Source organism: Alexandromys fortis, unplaced genomic scaffold (genome assembly GCF_014885135.2).
Source record: "Alexandromys fortis isolate MF-2015 unplaced genomic scaffold, M_Fortis_MF-2015_v1.1 scaffold_58, whole genome shotgun sequence".
Lineage (NCBI taxonomy): Eukaryota > Metazoa > Chordata > Mammalia > Rodentia > Cricetidae > Alexandromys > Alexandromys fortis.
The window spans coordinates 6,381,461-6,401,389 of record NW_026067940.1 but is presented as its reverse complement, the minus strand read 5'-3'; the positions used below and the strand labels follow the sequence as shown (position 1 = coordinate 6,401,389).

General features: G+C 43.8%; 1 protein-coding gene across 2 annotated transcripts in view; it reads left to right on the top strand.

Moving 5' to 3' along the window:
* Dstyk (dual serine/threonine and tyrosine protein kinase) overlaps positions 1–19,298 on the top strand; it is a 49,403-nt gene extending 30,105 nt beyond the window's left edge. For both annotated transcript variants that reach the window (XM_050147738.1, XM_050147739.1), the window contains exons 4-13: positions 5,547–5,779; positions 6,660–6,743; positions 7,650–7,826; positions 8,442–8,571; positions 8,938–9,094; positions 9,477–9,609; positions 10,996–11,109; positions 12,745–12,859; positions 15,404–15,538; positions 15,848–19,298. In XM_050147738.1, coding sequence (XP_050003695.1) covers positions 5,547–5,779; positions 6,660–6,743; positions 7,650–7,826; positions 8,442–8,571; positions 8,938–9,094; positions 9,477–9,609; positions 10,996–11,109; positions 12,745–12,859; positions 15,404–15,538; positions 15,848–16,035 — 1,466 coding nt within the window. In that variant the 3' untranslated portion in view covers positions 16,036–19,298. The remainder of the gene's footprint in view (positions 1–5,546; positions 5,780–6,659; positions 6,744–7,649; positions 7,827–8,441; positions 8,572–8,937; positions 9,095–9,476; positions 9,610–10,995; positions 11,110–12,744; positions 12,860–15,403; positions 15,539–15,847) is intronic.
* The last annotated feature ends 631 nt before the right edge of the window (positions 19,299–19,929 follow it).

Sequence of the window (19,929 nt, the reverse complement as noted above, 5' to 3'; positions counted from 1 at the left end):
TAACTGCATCTTTTAATGGCAGTAATACATTTACTGGGTTTCAGGATTAAGAGACCACATGAGGGAAGGCAGGTGAGGTTTCTGAAAAACAGATACTGAGTACAAAAGGGGGTGGGGGAGCCATGCCACAATCATTGTAAAAATACAGTACGTTATATACATATTTGTACCATCGACTTTCAACTCGGAAATGCTATTTACACTTTTGTTACACTCCTGTTTAGAGAACAAGTTTTCTCTAAAAGTGTGGCCTGCTGGTGAGTGGGATTCAGGCAGTTTCCTTGTCCCATTGAGGGTCTTCGTCTGACTATTCCAAGAGGAGGAATAGTTCGTCTCACCACAGATTTCAGATTTAAAAATTCATTTAATTTCTTTAACAAAAGAAAAACTTTCTTTTTCAAATGTAGATCAGGCTGGCTTTAAACTCATGATCCTCCTGCCTCTGCCTCCTGAGTGCTGGGATGACAGGTAGGCACTACCACGCCTGGCTTTTACAAAAGAGAACTTTCAGAGGGGTGGGGTGGGATCCAGACACTGCACACTGCACTCTTCCTATCCTACACTTACCATGGCCCCAGTCTAGGAGACCAAGGCTGGAGTACAAAGACAAATCTCATTGACGACTGTTTAAGAAAACAAAACAAAATTAAAAAAAAAAAAAACACAAAGACAAACAAAACCAATCTGATCTTGGTGTACTGACTCCACAGGGTGTTATCCCAATGGGGCACAAGTCCCTCCCACCCTGGCTTCAGGCCCTAAACTGTTTTGAAGGAATTTCTTTTTGGGTTGTGGATGGTATGGGGGGGGGGTGACAGCTGGGTATGTGGGAGCCTGTCTCCCTCTGAGGTGTGTCAGGTGTGTCAGGTCTCCTTATCAAAAGGAAGCAGCTGGGCCAAGAGACCCAGTATAGAAAAGGCAGGCTACAAGAAAGCAGACCTCTAGGGCTTGGCCAGTGACCCAGAGGCAGAATGGCCTGCAGCAGGTCTCACCCAATTCCCTGATCCATTCTTGGGGATGTGGTCACAGGAAGTCAACCCAGGGGCTCTGGACAAGGCCAGACCTAGGGTGGCTAGTGGGGGAAGCTGTGGCACTGCCTCCGCCAACTGGGATCTGGCAGATGCCTTAGGCCTCCTCATCCCAAGGTTCCTTTCCTGGAAAGGACCAACACACCACTTTGATCCCAGACTCTACTGTTTCCTCATGCCCCCTATTGGAAAGCACCCACTAATCCAACACCGCAACAGACAGCTGATGCCCTGCTTCTGTTGGCTTGGGAGGGAAAAGCCAACAGAAAAGTACTCTCCAGGGGCAGGGCTCTCCAAGCGCATGAAAGCAGCTAGCAGACATACTTTGCCAGGGCCACCCTTGGCCTCCCTCCTCGGGAGTCTGGCAGATGGCCACACCACAGATCCTGGATCTGTCTTGTGGGTCAGGCCAGTGACACTGGGCAGGTAATATTGAGGGAGAATGCTTTGAGGGACTGCCTCACCCCTCCCAGGCCTACAGGCTGCAGGTCTGTCTCACCCAGAGTCTTCTGGAGGACTAGAGGGTATCACTTTCAGGACAAACCCTGGACAGAGGATGTGGGATGCACAGGCCTGAGCAGGTCAGGGCCAGGACCTTTCTCTCCTTTGGACATTTTCTCACTTCACTTTTGCTTTGTCCTGAAGCAGGCTGTCATAGGCTGAAGAGAGAAGGCCTCTGATTCTTTGAGCTAGAAATTGAATACCCTGATTCTTTTTAAATTACTTTATTTATTTATGTACATCAGTATTTTGTCTGCATGTATGTCTGTATGAGGGTATCAGATCCTCTGGAACTGGAGTTATATATTATTGTGAGCTGCCATGCTAGGAATTGAACCAGGGTCCTCTGGAAGAGCAGCCAGTGCTCTTAACCTTTGAGCCATCTCTCCAGCTCCCATGTCTTGATTCTTAAGGTCCAGCAAGAGGACACCTGTCTTAGTTAGGGTTTCTATTGCTGTGAAGAGACACCATGACCATGGCAACTCTTAGAAAGGAAAACATTTAATAGGGGCTGACTTACTGTTTCAGAGGTTTAGTCCATTATTGTCATGGTGGGACATGGTGGCATGCAGGCAGACATGGTGCTGGAGGAGCTTAGAGTTCTGTGTCTTGATTTGCAAGCAGCAGGAGTGTCTGTTCACACTGGGCATAGCTTGAACATATGAGACCTCAAAGCCTACTCCACAGTGACACACTTCCTCCAAGAAGGCCACACCTCCTAATAGTGCCACTCCCTAGGAGCATATGGGGACCAATTACATTCAGACTACCACAGAGCAAAGGTCAAAGTACAGCATAGTAAAATTCTTCAAGCAGTTCTTCTCAGGAGTACAGGGATGCAGACAGAAGGTGGGGATTAGACAACGCAAAGGATGAATTTAGGAAAAGGTAAGCTTGTGGCTTAGGAAGGAATCAAAGCGAATCTTAAGTCCATGAGAGCAAAAGAGGCTACCTCATCTAAATAATTAAGGTGTTGTGTTGCTTTTTGTCCCATGATCTTATTTTAGCTTTAGGCTGCTCCTGAAATTCAGGAAAATTTCCAAGAGCATGTTTAGCTTTCCTAGCAATCTCTCATTCATCACGAATAACAAAGTGGGGGAAGCCATCAGTCAGGGCTTTTGGTGTCTGAATTCTCGATGCTGTTTGACTCTCCATGCATGAGCATTAGCTCTACCGCACAGTAGCTAAAACGACACTGTTTTCAGTCACTCCTGACGTTTTCAGTTACGAGTACGTATGCACATCAGGAGTGCTCAGACCGTGAAAGCCACTTTAGACTTTGTCAGTGCTGTGTGTGTTAGAATCTTCACTAGATAGATGCTGCTTATTTTCATTGTTTATTGGCTTCCTGTTCCACAGACCAGTACCAAGAACCCCAATCTAGTCTGAGATCTCCCAAAGCTTTATCAACTGTGCCAACCATACTTTCCGTTCTTACCTTCCTGTAGTTTTAACTGGGTTGGTCTTAACTGCTTGATGCCCTCCATACAGTCCCTAAACCTTTTCTTTGCGTGTGTCCTGCCTCAAATCCGAAATATTTTTTATTTTTCTGTGAAATTTTCCAAGTCCAACCACCCTTTAAATGCCACATTTTGTAAGGTCATTAGTTCTGCCATCTGCTGCCAGCTGCACTCATTTGTGCCCCCCTACATTTCACTGTAACGTCTGTCATCTTTTGCTTTCTTTTAGTATATACTTCTGTGTACTGAAATGCCAGAGTTGAAGAATATGAACTTGGAGTTATTCATCATCTTATACCTTGCATCAAAAACAAAGAATCTCCTATTTTTCCTTCCTTCCTCTCTTCTCTCTTTTTTCAGTAAAAATGAATAGAGTTGTATCTTTCGTGGCTGAGAAATGTTCATTTCAGTGGAAGTTCTAGAGTCCTCTGAACACTTCACTAAGTACCCTGGATCATCAGTGCTGGCATGGTACCCACAAGATGACAGCCGGCCAGAGAAGCAGGGTTAGGTGACAGTGTAATGTTGGGTTGTTCTGTGGAAGGTATACCACGGTTAGTGCCTTTGGTACAATGTTTAGTGCCTTTGATGCAATGTTTAGCTTAAACAGATGTTGGAATAACTGGAGCTAGTAGACCAAATGTCTGACTCTGCTTACTTGTAGGTCTGTGGATCCACGTACTTAAATAGCTACATATTGGGTGCAATTTCATATCTCGTTCTTGTGTTGTTTTGAGTCCTTCCTGAGTACGTTTGAAGCAATAACAAATTGATTTAAGAGCAAGCTTGCACATAGTCTGGTAGGACCAGATTTCTGTTGCTATTTGTCTTTAAATAAAAGTCAGTCATGTATGCTGGGTAACAGGATGTACATACTTTAGGAAATATTTATGTTTTAATCTAGGTGTGGTGGCATATGCCTGTACTCCTAGCTCCCAGGGAAGAGGCAGAAGAGTCGTAGGTGTGAGGTCAGCCTGGGCTATGTATGGAGTTACATGTCAAAATTTTTTTCTTGTTTTATGTAAGGACTGAGAGATCAGCTCCCAGTCCCTACCCAGGGTTTCAAAGGAGAAATGTTTCTCAGGAGTGGGGAAAATGAAAGATTTCTATACTAACTTCATTCACTTGATCTGAGGGTCATTTTCTTTCTTTTTCTTTCTTTTTTTTTTTTTCTTTTTGGTTTTTCGAGACAGGGTTTCTCTGTGGCTTTGGAGCCTGTCCTGGAACTAGCTCTGTAGACCAGGCTGGTCTCGAACTCACAGAGATCCGCCTGCCTCTGCCTCCCGAGTGCTGGGATTAAATGAGGGTCATTTTCTTTATTTCTTCTTTAATTCTAATTCTCTTGTCCTAATTGTCTATAATTTCTTATTTCTAATTTTCTGTTCCAATTCTTTATTCTTTTACATCCTTATTCTTATTCCTATACATTCTACATTCTCATTACTTCTCTGTTACAAATTCCCAAGCATATGTATATATACATATACATATACATATACATATACATATACATATATATATGTATCCAAGGATAGAGAACAGACCTTTAAGTGTTTTATAGTCCACCTGTAACAATAGATACAGTTATAAAACATATTTTAGTATGTTTCTGTTCATCAGAATTATACAGATGAATGAGAAGTCATCTTCCTGACCATCCACAAATGCGTGTGCCCATAAGATTGAGATGTAATCATGAGATTATATGTATACATTTCATGAAAATGCATGGTGATGGGGAGATACCATAGCTGTTATTGCACAAGTGAAACCACAGATGACAGCAACAGTTTTCAGAGAACCATTTGTCTGGTGGGTTGGCATCTGAACTATCAATTGCTATAAGCTGTAATTGTGTCATGACCTGTAATAGCTTGTGACAATTGCTCTGACAGTTAGCTGGGCAGTGGTGGCACGTGCCTTTAATCACAGCACTCGGGAGGCAGAGGCAGGTGGATCTCTGTTAGTTCGAAGTAAGCCTGGTCTACAGAGCTAGTTCCAGGACAGGCTCCAAAGCTACAGAGAAACCCTGTCTTGAAAAATAAAAAAAAAAAAAAAGATCCTGGATTTGAAACAAGTGAGGTTTATGCTCAAATTCTAGCTGTATTGCTTCTTGACTGCACATCTTCTTTCCCAATGCCTACTTTGTCTTATCCCTGAGGCTATTTCCTAATCTATAGAATATATCCATTAGTATCTAGTAACAAAGGTACTGTGAAAATGAAGTTAGATTACCTATATACAGTGCTTACTATTGTGCCTTTCACATAGTTTCCACTGAGAGAATGGTATTCTTCTCCTCCTGTAACTGAATCCTAAAAGCTACTAAGATCAATAGACTTGTTTTAGACATAACTGCTCATTTTCATGATCTTATTTAATGTAAGTGGCTGAGCATCACCTGGCTTTTGATCTTACTATGATTCAGAATTTGACAACCAACTCTATCTTTTCATAGCCGCCATCATGGTAGTTCACCAGTGATGACTTGGGAGATGCCTTATTTAGTGTGTCTGCACCTTTCCTTCACTGCTAACTAGTGTGTCTCTGCCTCTAGATGTCATTGTCCCTGAGAATGGAGAAACAGTGGGCACCAGAGAGATCAAATGCTGCATCCGGCAGATCCAAGAGCTCATCATCTCCAGGCTCAATCAGGCGGTGGCCAACAAGCTGATCAGCTCAGTGGATTACCTACGGGAAAGCTTTGTTGGGACCCTGGAACGGTGTCTGCAGAGCCTTGAAAAATCACAGGATGTCTCAGTTCATATTACCAGCAATTATCTCAAACAGGTATGAAAAGAATGGTTTCTAAGACACTGTGTTGCAGATAACAGCTAGAATAATTCACACACAAGCCCAACTTCACATTAGCCAAGGATTTCCCTTTGAAACAGTCTACTTGAAATTACATTTTGTTTTCCTACTATATGACTACTGCCTGGGGGAGGTGCGTATAAGTTGTAAATTTACAGTTGATAAAAATGAATAGAAGGCTAGGCGATGGTGGTGGTACACGCCTTTAATCCCAGTACTCAGAGGCAGAGGCAGATGATCTCTGAGTTAAGCCAGCCTAATCTACAGAGCTCCAAAGCTACACAGAGAAACCCTCTGTCAAAAATCAAAAAAAAAAAAAAAAAAGAAAGTAAAAGAGGTGATGAACTTTAGTTAACTCTGTATATGTTTAGGGATAAATTTGCAAGCCTTCAGATTGGACTGTAATTCTTTGGTTTGGGCAGGCAGAAGGTAGGAGTGATGCACATGTAGCCAAGACTGGCCTGGCTTTTAACTTGCTATTTTGGTCAAGGTTGGTCTTGAACTGTTATTCTTTTGCTCTGCCTCCCAAGTGCTGTGTCTGGCTCAGTGGGGTGTGTGTGTGTGTGTGTGTGTGTGTGTGTGTGTGTGTGTGACAGAGAGAGAGAGAGAGAGAGAGAGAGAGACAGACAGACAGACAGACAGACAGACAGAGACAGACAGACAGGGTCTTTTACTCTCTAGAACATTTGGCTGAGAACTTGCTATCTAGAACAGAGTGGCCTCAGAGAGACCCGCCTTACTCTTCCTCCCAGGTACAGGGATTAAAGGTATATACCACTACACCCAGCTTGGACTTGTTCTTGGAGTTGTTGAGAAATGACTCTCTGCATGTGTTCCTTCACGTGTTCTCTTTCAGATCTTAAATGCCGCTTATCATGTTGAAGTCACATTTCACTCTGGGTCCTCAGTTACAAGGATGCTTTGGGAACAAATCAAGCAGGTGAGTGTTCCTCAGAGAATTATTTCAATCCATATTGGGCTCACTTACATCTTAGACTCTCCAACAGAACAGATCGTAGAATACGCTGTTAAAGTAGGGTGGCCATTATTTGGTGGTTTGCCTCTCTGAAAGAATTCTGTTGTATGTTTGTTCTCAATGAATGACTACCAGTATTCCCTTTAAGCCCTAAAAAGCCATAGATTTATGTAATACTTGATGAAGCCACAAAGTTCCCCCTCACTAGTTGTATTGTCTTTCTTTATTCAGCCTAAATGTTTTCTCAGAAGTAGGTATTATTGGGTCTGGGGTTATAGCTTGGTGGTAGATGTTTTGCCTAAAATACAAAGGGTCACAGATTTGATTCCCTGGTACCAAAAGAGTACAAAAGTAAACAACAAAAATCTAGACATTGAGTCAGTCATAGTGGTGCACACCTTTAATCCCAGCATTGAGGAGGTAGAGGCAGGCAGATGAGGAGGTAGAGGCAGATAGAGTTGATGGCCTACCTGGGTTTACATAGTAAGTTTTAGGATAGCCAGGCCTATGTAGAAAGACCTGTCTCAAACAACACACACACACACACACACACACACACACTGTTGCCAGGGGCCAAGAGTGTGGTTCCTGTCTTAGACTTGCATCTATGTAGAGTTACTACTGCTTCAGAGGAGAGTTAATCCCTGGCCCTGAATAGAACATGTTGAGGGGTGTAAGCATTTCAATTAGGCTTACTGTTCTTTGGTGCTTTCCTCTGGATGAACCCTGGTTTTGAGGTAGATGGGTTCCATAGGCTCCTATGTCAAGGGCTGTTCCTGATGAGCAGGAGCCCAGTGAAGGAGAGGCATTGTTGGAGCTGCCTGGGAGTTCCTGCTTCCTTCAGTGACTTTCCTGTCCTCATCTCGGCAGATCATCCAGCGGATCACATGGGTGAGCCCACCTACCATCACTCTAGAGTGGAAGAGGAAGGTGGCCCAGGAAGCCATCGAGAGTCTCAGTGCCTCCAAGTTGGCCAAGAGCATTTGTAGCCAGTTCCGCACTCGGCTCAATTGTTCTCACGAGGCTTTTGCAGCCTCCTTGAGGCAGGTTGGTATGCAGGAAAGGAGCGAAAGCTGGAATAAGCAGAAAAGATACTCATCTAGAGGGAAGTAATTTGCTCTCTGCAATCCTTATAGTTTTAAAAAATCAGTGTATTTTTTATTCTGTTAAAGAATAATATGTTACAGGAAGTTTCATCACCAAATTTTTCATGTGGATCTTTTTATAACTCTGGGAAAATTAGAGTGAGTGCAGTTAATTTCTTCCCATATAACTGAATGAAAAAGAGCAGAGAGGAGTACTGACTTTATATAAGTTTATATCATATTTTATAATGAATGACAGAAGAATGACTTTCTAACAATACCAGATCACAATTATATGGTCCTCCTGAATGTGTGTGTGTGTGAGTGTGTGTGTGTGTGTGTGTGTGTGTGTGTGTGTGAGAGAGAGAGAGAGAGAGAGAGGATATGAATAGATGTGATTATGCTTCTAAGAGGAAAATGACTATTGACTATGCACTATCATTGTATTAAACATGTCATATATATATGCTGTTCAGTTCTCACAATTGTTGGCAGGAAAAATGTATAATTATTTCTATGAATCCGGTGGAGAATCTGAGGTGAGGGACTTGAGTTTTATGTTGTCTTTTTCTCCTAGCTGGAAGCTGGCCACTCTGGGCGGCTGGAGAAAACTGAAGATCTGTGGCTAAAGGTTCGAAAAGACCACGCCCCCCGTCTGGCCCGCCTTTCACTAGAGAGCAGGTCTTTACAGGACGTCTTGCTTCACCGTGAGTCCTTGTTTCTTTCCAAGTGAATTGGAGGGAATGCAGGGACCTCTAGCATTCCTTTACCAAGAATCCCATTGTCTCAGGCTGCTACTACCTTGCAAAGCTGCCCTAGCACTTAGTGATGCTTCTGAATTCCTATTTGGTTCTGCTGCTGGTTTAATATGAATAACAAGATCAAAGTTTATTCAAAATCATCCAGCTCAGTTACTTCCTGCTGGGTTAGAACAACACTTGAGTTTCTCCCCATTGCATGATTGCATGATTACCAACTTCTGGCCTCCAGGCAGGGTTGCACCTAAGAATCTTAAAAAGAATGCCTGGTAAGTTCCATTCCAGCTGCCTTATTGCTGTCTTTATATCTTATAGGTAAACCTAAATTAGGACAGGAACTAGGCCGGGGCCAGTATGGTGTAGTGTACCTGTGTGACAACTGGGGCGGACACTTCCCTTGTGCCCTCAAGTCAGTTGTTCCTCCTGATGAGAAGCACTGGAATGACCTGGCATTGGAGTTTCACTACATGAGGTAAGTCTTGGTTTCATTAATCTGGGGAAGACCCAGAGAAGCCAAAGGCTGGCTTTAGTTTTGTATCACAAGCTACAGCATATCTTGTCTCTGTATACCAAGATTTAACGACATTATAACTAGTGTTTGTAGGTTAGGCCAGAAATGCTGTCTTTGCTTAGTTTTCTCATATCACAATTTCTCAGCTCTTCATTCTGTTGTCTTTCTTGTCACTAAGGACTGCAAGTATTGATAGTCCATGGTTCTTTACTTGGCGGAGAAGTAGTTTTCTTTTCCTCTCTCTAGACTTGGACTATGTGTGACTGTGAGGTTCTTTCTTTCTACATCCTGGCATCTCTTGCAGAATTAGAGCCTGAGTGTGGTACCTTTCTCCTTCTCCTAGGTCTTTGCCAAAGCACGAGAGATTGGTGGATCTTCACGGTTCGGTCATTGATTACAACTACGGTGGTGGCTCCAGCATTGCGGTCCTGCTTATTATGGAACGGCTGCACCGGGACCTCTACACAGGGCTGAAGGTGAGGGAGGCAGCCGGGGACTAGAGCCAGCTGGGAACCGGTTTCTTCCTGAACTTCGTCCTTTCCTGCTGTTTCAGAACTTCTCACTTTCATAGAGATTGTTGGAGTAACCTCATTTACTTCATTATTTCCAGAAAAATGTCAGACATTTTTCAGAATTCACTTTTATCCCAGTATATTTCTGTAATGCTTTTATTCATTACTTTTTAAAAAATTGCTTATTTGGTTTTTTTGTTTTGTTTTGTTTTTTTTGCTGGTTTTGTTTTGTTTTGTTTTGTTTTGTTTTTTGAGACAGGCTCTCACTATGTAGCACTGGCTGGCCTGGAACTCTCCTGTGTAGATTAGGCTGGTCTCTCACTCACAAGAGATCCCTATGCCTCCTCCTCCAGTGCTACGATTAAAGCATGTGCCACCAGGCCCAGCTTATTTACCACTCTGATGTTCTGTGGTGTGAATGAAAATGTAGATTCTTTAGAAGAATGGAAAGCTTCTTATTATACTTTAGGATAAAGCCAGTTTTTGTTAAGTGAACAAGTATTTATTGATGACTATTTGTGCAAGGTTTGTATTAAGTACTATCAGATTATAGCAAGATGTGTAATTTCCAATCATGTTTAAGAAAATTGTAGTCAAAGAGAGAGAGGTGGGGTGGGGTCAGTCATGAAGTCATAAGATCTTGTTATGTGATCTTGATTTTTTTAAAAATTAAACTGGGGTGTACCACTGAAGAATGACATTTGAGTAAGGGTGAAACTCTCAGCTGAATGCTGAGTTTAAGCTCTCATCTAAAATATTCACAAATAAGGGAATTAGGTTTCTCTTGTCTGTCTCCTGCCTTGGAGCTGAACAGAAGGAGACAGAAGCTGACCTCAGAGGGTCTGGATTCCCCTATATGAGCTTACATGGAGACTTTCAGAAGTAAGGGAGAGAAATGCAGGAATCTTTTCAGGAGCCACAGAAATTGGTGAGATGAAGAGACTCCAAGTGGTTTCTCTTTATCTCAGGAGCACATGGGATTCTTTTATAAATGGGCTAGATCCATTTGAAGATCTTGGAGGAAATTAATAGGACAGTTTTCGAGTAACTTTAGAATTGGAGCCCATAAAATCAAACCTGGGCTAACCATGCCTGTGAAAGGAAATCTTCCATGAGACAGTGCCAGAGTCACCCAGATGCTGGGAGTGAGATGCTGCTGGACCTCGGACTTCCACTTCGGTCTGGGGTGGTCCTGCTGACCAACTGCAGCCTGCAATGGGCTTCCTTGTGCTTTGTGTTCTACCTGCCCCTCCCAGTCACTGTTCTGCCCTTCCGTGCCACCCTAAGTCATTTAGTCGCTCACAGTTGGTCTCAGTTGGGCTGAGGAGTTGGGCTGTTTTCCCTTCCCAGGCTGGGCTGACCCTGGAGACACGTTTGCAGATAGCTCTGGATGTGGTGGAGGGAATCCGCTTTCTGCACAGCCAGGGGCTTGTGCATCGGGATATCAAACTGAAGAACGTGCTGGTGAGTAAGAGCTCTATTCAGAGAGGGTCCCTGCCTCTGCAGAGGGTCTGTGTAAAAGGCCTTTGATTCTAGGGAGAGACTGCATGGAAAGCAGGAGCATTCCCAAGGTGGGTAGATGGTGTCCTGAATTTCAGCCTAAGGAGCATTTTCAACAGACTACCTGTGTCAAATACTTTTCCCTCCACTGTGGGAAATTTTCACTTCATAGAAAAGAGTGGGAAAGAGCGGCACTAAAAGCTGGCATAGCGGAAACCCAGCTGCCCTTGTGTCCTGTGCTCCTGCCAGGGTGCCCCACTCACAGTCATAGTTTCTGATCTCTTCCTGCACCACATGAAGGTAAGCTGCTGATAACAGTTCACTCCTAAGTATGTCAGTGTGTCTCTCCTAAGAAAAGTATCTTCTAAATAATTAAAATGACATTACCACACTCAAGAAATCTATCATTGATACACTACTGTTGTTAACACATACTCTGGGCTGGGTGGTGGTGGGGCAGGCCTTTAATCCCAGCAGCGACAGAGACAGGTGGATCTCTGTGAGTTCAAGGTCAGCCTGGTCTACAGAGCTAGTTCCAGGACAGGCACCAAAGCTACAGAGAAAGCCTGTCTTGACAAAACCAAAACCAAACAAACAAACAACAAAAACATATACTCTGTTATTGTCTCCATTATATCCTGTTGCTCCAAATATGGTCTGTTTGCTGTTTTTTATCTATCTATTTATTTATTTTGCCTAGGAGCTAATCTAAGGATGCTACAGTATATCTTGTTACATGCTATTTTAGCCTTCTTCAATCTAGAATAATCTTTGCCTTTTTATGTCATTGGCATATTTGAGGAGTCCAGGTCTTTGCTATTGTTTAGGGCTTGATCAGAGACACTAGATGAGAGCTAACATGCATAATGCACCTTAGAAGTCACATTGCATAAACCATAAGGAGTTTTTTGACAGACTCCTCTTGAAAACATCTATTACAGTCACCAAAATGGCTCAACAAGCTGTTGGTACCTGTTATTACATAGTGGAAGGAGAAAACAGACTCCTACAACTTGTCCTCTAATCTATACACACACAAAGTAAATAAATAAAATGTAATTACCTAGGAAAAAGTACCTTCCAGTATCACATGGCAACACCCTATAAGGTTGCAGTTTTAGGGAGAGAAAGATAACTCAAAAATTATTGATAGGAAGCTAAGAGACAATCAGTAGCCAAAGGGGACACATTTATTCTCTAGGATCAATTTCTGCTTATTTGTTTTTGTTGCTGTTCTTTCTCCTATGCTGGGGTAGAGCCAGTGTCTGTGCATGCTGATTCAGGTCTCTGCCACAAAGCCACACCCAGCCCTGGATTAGAGCTTCAAAAATTAAAAGAATTACTTCAGCTGACGAGAGGGAGGTCAGGTGCCAACATGTTTTCCTCATTTTACAGACCTTCATTACTCATTCTTCCAAGATTATAGTGATCCCAGTGTGGGGATATAAAGGTGAATTAACAGTCCTTGCTCACATTCGGGGAAGAGGACAGTGACAGGAACGAGTCTGATATAGTAAGGTTGGAGGAAGGACTTAGTAAGTACTGCTTTGGGACTGGGTGTGCGGACACAAGGTGACTCTGACCTGCTATTTTTGGCAGCTGGACAAACAAAACCGTGCCAAGATCACTGACTTAGGATTCTGCAAGCCAGAAGCTATGATGTCAGGCAGCATTGTTGGGACACCAATCCATATGGCCCCTGAACTTTTCACAGGTAAGACTAGAGGGCAAAGAGTGGGTTGTTTAGGTAGACCCCAGTACTCTGAGTTGGGGTGCTTCCCCTCAGGGTAAATAGTGTGGACAAGTACTGCTGGCAGGTGTGGCCCAGGTAATGAAGAAACCAGAACAGGGAGAGTGAAGAGGTAAAGAAGTGAGAAAGAACGGTGTAAATGAAAATGGGAGTTGCCAAGTGCTCTCTTGGATGTGTCTCTGGGCTGTTAGTGCCATAACTGCCATACTTAGCACTTACTTAGTCATAAAGTATTGGTTGAATAACTTCTAAATGATGGAACTTGTCATTAGAGAAATTATTATCAACATGGAGATATACTGAGAGAGGTAAAGTAATTTGGAAGGGATGTAAGACAGCATTAAATGCTAAATTACAGGTGCCGTGATTACTGGGATGCAGAGTGAAAGAATAAATTTAGGATGGTTTTATGGTAAAAGTGAGATTTGAGGTAATATTTGAGTCCAATCTAGAAAAATAGATAGTGGAAAGGGAACTCAGGTCTGAGTGTGCACTTTGTAGTAGCCAGGGCAGGTATGTTTCTCGAAATCTTGTTTTTTTTTGTTTGTTTGTTTGTTTTTGTTTTTTCGAGACAGGTTTCTCTGTGGCTTTGGAGCCTGTCCTGGAACTAGCTCTGTAGACCAGGCTGGTCTCAAATTCACAGAGATCCGCCTGCCTCTGCCTCCTGAGTGCTGGGATTAAAGGCGTGCGCCACCATCGCCCGGCCTCGAGATCTTGTTTTACTTAATCCCTTCGGCAAGCCTGTGATGTTGGTGTATTTTTATGTCAGATTTATAGGTAAACCGGGGCTGGATTGATGAAGTAACTGGCCCCAAACACTGAGGTAGAAGGCAATGAAACTGTGACTCAAACCTAGGCTTTTCTGCCTATACACTCCAATCATTAGGGCAGAAACATCTGGAGGCTGGAGAAGGGGAAATACCAAGGGAAATTGCAAAACAGAAATATTTATGGCAGGAAAGAAATCTATTTGGCAAGTGGTGACAGACAAGGCCAGAGAAGTCCATAGACTGCAAACCTGGGGGAGGGTTAGGGTCTTAAGTAAGTAAGTAAGTAAGTAAGTAAGTAAGTAAGTAAGTAAGTAAGGAGGTGCTGAGCTTTTGAGCAGTGGAGGGTGGCAAAGAACACATGCCTGGACCAGCTTCACAGCCATTGGTGGAAGAACACATGCCTGGACCAGCTTCACAGCCATTGGTGGAAGAACACATGCCTGGACCAGCTTCACAGCCATTGGTGGAAGGGATGTGAGGGTGAAGAATCAGTGTGAGATGACCAGTCAGGCAAAGATTTGTATCCATGGTTGGTTAATAAAGGTTGGTACTGATGCTGAAATAAACAGGGTTACAGATTTGAGATAAATTCAGAAGACAATGGGAAAGCTTTTTACTGCCTTGATGTGAGTGTTGGATAGAAAAGAATGGCTGTCATGGAACTTTGAAACTCTGAACCATAGTGGATGGAGGATGATGGTACTGTACCAAGGAAGATGGGAAAGAAATCATAGGTCAGTCACCAGTATTGAGATGAGGAATAATTAACAATGCATTTCTATTTCTTTTTTTAATATTTTATATATATGAATATTTTGCCCACATGTATGTATGTGTACCATGAGTGTGCCTGGTGCTCAAGGAGGTCAAAAGAGGTTGTTGAATGCTCTGGAACTGCAACCTCAGGTGTCTGTGAGCCATATGGATGCTAGGAATCAAACCCTGGGCCTCTGTAAGAACACCAAGTGCTCTAAACCACGGAGCTCTCTTTCTCTCCAGCCCCTAAATTTCATTCATTTCATAGAGGTTGTCACCTGGTTCTTCATTGGGTGGTACACAAGGACCAGGAACTAGTAAACAACTGAGTCTGGCCCACTGGAGCCAAATAGTAGACCCTTTTTCTTTTCCTAGGTTTACTTTGTTCTCTTCCTGCTGCTGTTACTCCGCCTTGCCTGCTGCTTATTTAAATTCCTTTTATTGTTATCTACCCTGTTGCTGTCAGAATACTATTAAAAAATATTTTCTTCTTTTGTATCCCTGCTCTAAAAAGAAAAAAAAAGACATGCTGCCCAACTCTTTACTCTTCTTTGCCTTTAAGATCTTCCTATGAGAGATGTGATCTTCCTGTGTATCCTAGACTGGTTTCAAATGATCCTCTGCCTTAACCTCTTGAGTGCTGGAATTACAGATGTGCACCATACCTGCTAATCTTTGTCTTTATAATCTTTATTTTCTGGTTCCCACCCATATTTCTCTAATATGACCCTTTAGAATTGATCTTGCAGACTGTCCCATTAAAATGATAAAAATCATTAAAATGATTTTCTCTTTTGACAAATTCTTATCTCTTGGCTGTCTTAGTAGCTAGCTTTCTATACTGTAAAATAGGCATTACAAATGTTCTGTGCCTACCAGGCAACTTGTGAAGACCAATAGATAGTAAAAAGCTTTAAGAATTGTGTAAGGATCTGTAGAAGCAAGGCAGTGGTTCACTGTTGCTCATCTGTCTTTACTGCAGGAAAGTACGATAATTCCGTGGACGTCTATGCTTTTGGAATCCTTTTCTGGTATATCTGCTCGGGCTCCGTCAAGCTCCCTGAGGCATTTGAGAGGTGTGCTAGCAAAGATCATCTCTGGAACAATGTGCGCAGAGGTAAGAGCCACCAAATGCTTTAACTCCCTCCTGACAGCACAGCAGGGCACACTCGTGCTCTGGCCCCTGCACAGCATGACAGCGTTAGGCAGACCATCCTAGAATGCAGAAAGGACACTGTAAACCAAACCTTTGCTACTGGACAGCACTATATTATCTCAAAAATGGTTTTTTTTAGTGTTGGATTTTCTAAGCCAGTGTTGGTTTTGCCATTCCTGTTAGGTTATAATCTAGTTATCTGCAGGAGGAACCTGAGCTCTCTGCTCTCTCAGCTCTCCTTGATTGGCTGTTTTCCTTGCTCTCCTCTAGGGACCCGTCCAGAGCGTCTTCCTGTGTTTGATGAGGAGTGCTGGCAGTTGATGGAAGCATGTTGGGATGGTGACCCCTCTAAGAGGCCTCTTCTGGGCATCGTCCAGCCTATGCTCCAAGGCATTATGGACCGGCTTTGCAAGTGCAGTTCTGAGCAACCAAACAGAGGACTAGACGACTCTACTTGAAGACCAAGACCTTTCTCTTTATTCTGTTCCTTCCTTCCCTCTCACCTTTAGGCCATGGGGAGAATTTGTCATTTGTTTATTAAGGGAGCTCCCAAGGGAATTGGTGCTTGTTGACAACTCAAGACCTTCCTGGGCAGAGATAACTCCTGGACCCTGAAGCATTCGGTGGCTGTTTTAGGATTCATACCGCCTCACACTATCTCTTTAGCAAAAGATTGTGTCAGATGTGTAAACGCTGAAGAATGTGATGTTCTGGCCTCAGAACTGAAAGGAGGCAACTGCTAGCACTGGCTATTCACGGTCTGTGTTTCTAAACCAGGTGGGACACTGCAGTGCAGGGGACTAAAGCTATCACTGTCATGACTTCAGCTCTAGGTCGGAACAGTTCAGTTACCCAGTGGTAGAGAGCACTTAGAAAACATGACATTAGTTCAGGACTGTATGATTATAAGGGCAAAACACAAACCATCCCAGCCAAATATACCTTGTGGTTGCCTGGTTCTTGTTCTCTGTAACCAGGATCTCAGGTTGTAAGTCAGAAGCCCCAGAAGGCAGCTGGGTGTGAAGCTGTCTGCCCTCACAACCCAGTGTTTACAATTCCAGGGCCAGGGAGCCCTGGTTTCTTCAGGGCAGGGCTAACCCAGAACAGAATCTCTTTGATCCTTGGGTTTTTCCCCACCTCCTACCCTCCTTTTCCCTCAAAAAGGGGAGACTACTCCAGATATCATGGTAGTTGGACTGAGTGTCTGATTAAAAATAGACTATAATTTTGTTGTTGTTTTAATGGGATATAAGCCCAGGCTGGCCTTAAAAATCTTATCCTTCTGCCTCATGCTCCAAAGTGCTGAGATTGCAGGTATATGCTGCCATGCCCAGCTTTTAACTGTACAGCTCCCTCTCTTTATCTCCTTCCTCAGTGCTGGGGGTCAGCCCCACAGCCACAGATCTGCTGGGAACTGCTCTCATGCTCACACGCCAGCTTCATAGAGCTTTCAAAGTTCACTTTACTACTGGGCCCCGTGAGCTGATGAGGATGCGGCTGAGCATACTGGTCTCCTACTACTACGGCTCTTCAGAAATGCCATGCAGTGCTTTCTCCATGCAAACTGTTAGACACGTGATAGGCCCGGTGTCTCTGGGTGTGTTGGCTCTAGCCTCACTTTGGTAGAATGCTTAGTTTAGCTCTCAGGATTTTCACATCTACTCAACTATACTTAGGTACTCTGCTCTGAGCATTAACTTGTCGTCCTCTGGAGACAGAAGGGTGTGCAGGAAGCCAGGTGTCAGGAAAGAAGGAATGAGCCATCTCTATGAGTTAGGTCTACTGTGGGAAACTTCACGAGGTCTGTGTGGTGGGAGGACTGCTGCCCCTTGTTCTGAGCTCTAATACAGAGACTGTAGTTCTAGCATGGACACCATATTCCTAACATTCTTTGCACATATTAGCTCAGACTCAGATGTGGGAGGTTAGATTTTGTTTTCCCCATCCAGAGTCCATTTTAAGTCTCTTGTCAGATTGTAGGTTCTTTTTTTTTTATATTTAATTTTTAAAAAGAAGATTCCCTCCATTTTTTCTGCCCAGTGGGAGGGATAGGCTAATGCTAAGGAGTTTTATAGTCATTCATAAAAAAGTATCTGAAAAAGTCCAAGATATTCTTGAAAGTGTCCGGCCGGGCAAGCCAAAGGCCACATGGGGGTATGTGGTGGTGGTATTTCAATACTCAGCTGGCTGAGTATGTGAACACATGTGTCTAATTTGTATGTATTTTACTTTATAACATTGTAAGCTAATTTTGGATTGTTTTTTGGCATCTGTTACTATTTTAGTGATAAAATGCCATGAAATGTACTGTACTGTATATTACTTGGGAAGACACTAGGTCCTCAGAGAAGTGTGGTGGCACTTAGCACAGGGCTTGATAGGGCCAAAGTTTTGAAGATTTACCTCCAGGCTAAGGGAGGAAGAAGGGTGGAATAAAGACTTACCTTCAAAAAAATTTCCATAGGGGGCAGTTTACTGTAGCCCTTAAGTGACCACCTGGATGCTTCTTAGGAGCTGAAAGCCTGGTTACTAATTTTGCTGTAGAATGGAGTGGCAGGCTCTCCTGCAGAGCAATCAGAAGAAATGTTGGCAGAGTATGGCCCCTGCACGGCTCTCCTGTGCCCTTGAGCACGCGGCAGCACAGCTGAGTTGCTTCTGACTGAGCAGTCTTCATTGCTCTCAGAAAGTGGACTGCTCTGGTTCTTCCCAGACCAAAGAGAGTCACTTCTGACTCCATCCACTCTAAGGGACAGGGCTAGGCAGCCACTGGGTCAAAATATTAACACTAAAGCTCAAGGAACCCGAGAAAGGGTGCATTACTACACAGTTAGAGCAGGAGCACAGTGAGCCGGACTCTGTCAGCTCCCAGTGCATTCCGTATTTTCGCTTGAGCTCTCAGACAGGTTAGAGCACTCAGGGCAGGCCTAGTTCAGTGGAGAATGCTTGGCACACACATGGCCTTGGGCTCAGTGTCCAGTACCAAAACAAAACACAGAGGTCAAAGAGGGCTGGAAAGTCAGTGTTCTTCCTGACAGAAGCGGCGCGGGCGGTAGGGCTGTGAAGTACCAGCTGCACTAAGTGACACTTTATTTTTGTTGTTGTTGTTGTCTTATTTAGCACTGAGAAGCCCAGGGGATGGGTCAGTACAGTCACACTTAGGGAAACTGAGGCACCCTCTGATCTTGCTCTGGAGAGATGCCCCACTTGTTTGATCTAGCCTACTGGGAGGCTTCCCGACCCCGTGTTGTGTCAGGATGGATTATAGCCTTGGGAAGTGCAGAGCTGTTGAAAGTGTTCAGAACGTGCATTTTGCATTTTCTGGGTCAAACCATCCACATTTTCCTTAAAAGAAAATGAGGATTTAGTCTTCTAGGTGCTGGGGTATGTGGGGTAGAGCTAGTGTGATATTAGAGCGGCCTTAAGGCACCCGCACTGCAGACTCCCCTAGAAGTTTCAGGTGGTACTGTTGCTCTTAGGAGCCGAACTCCATCTGCTCTGTTAGCGGCGCCTAGTGTGATCGACGTGGAGGAGACTGTGGGAACGCCTGACAGCTGGGGTTGCTGGGGAGGAAACTTAGTCTGGATGGCTTGCTGGGTTTTTTGTTTTATTTTTTATCTTTATGTAATATTTTTATTTGTTTTAAAGAACTAATGTCTATTACAGTATTATATAAAAGTGTAACATACTAAGTGTGTAGAATAAAGTGCAATAACAAAAACTACTTTGACACAAATCTCAGCCTCTGTACCCTCCTTTTCTTGCGCAGTGTGGCTCTTTTCATGGCAGTGTTAGAGTGGGACCGTGTTACATGTTTGTGCTTGCTTGTTTGTTTGTTTGTTTTGAGAGACATAGCCCTAGCTTTCATCTTCATTTGGTGTCGTTTGAATGGTTGTGCTGGGTTCTGTGGATCTTCTGTAAGCTGATAAGATGTGGGTGGCAGGTGTGCTGCATAGTAAAGACCACATTTGTGTTTCAGGGCTATCCGTTTGGCTTCAGCTTTTCCTCGCGCACAGGATGCTCCCAAGCCCTGCTCCCTCCATGACCTGATGTCCTTCCATTTTGGGAGACTGTTGGAATACTCCTGACTCTCAGCTTTATTGCCAGCCTCACACTTTTCTCCCTTGAGCTGGTTCTACACCTGTCTTCAGCTTTCCTTGGCAGGTATCCCACGACTCTGGAGTCTCTAACACAATCCAGGTTTTACCTTCACAGCTTCATACAGTGGCCTTTCTGGGCCTCCATGCAGGACACATACCTGGTTTCAGGAGCTTTCCTTGACTGTCAAGGGAGTCTCTCTCTCTCTCTCTCTCTCTCTCTCTCTCTCTCTCTCTCTCTCTCTCTCTCTCCTTCAC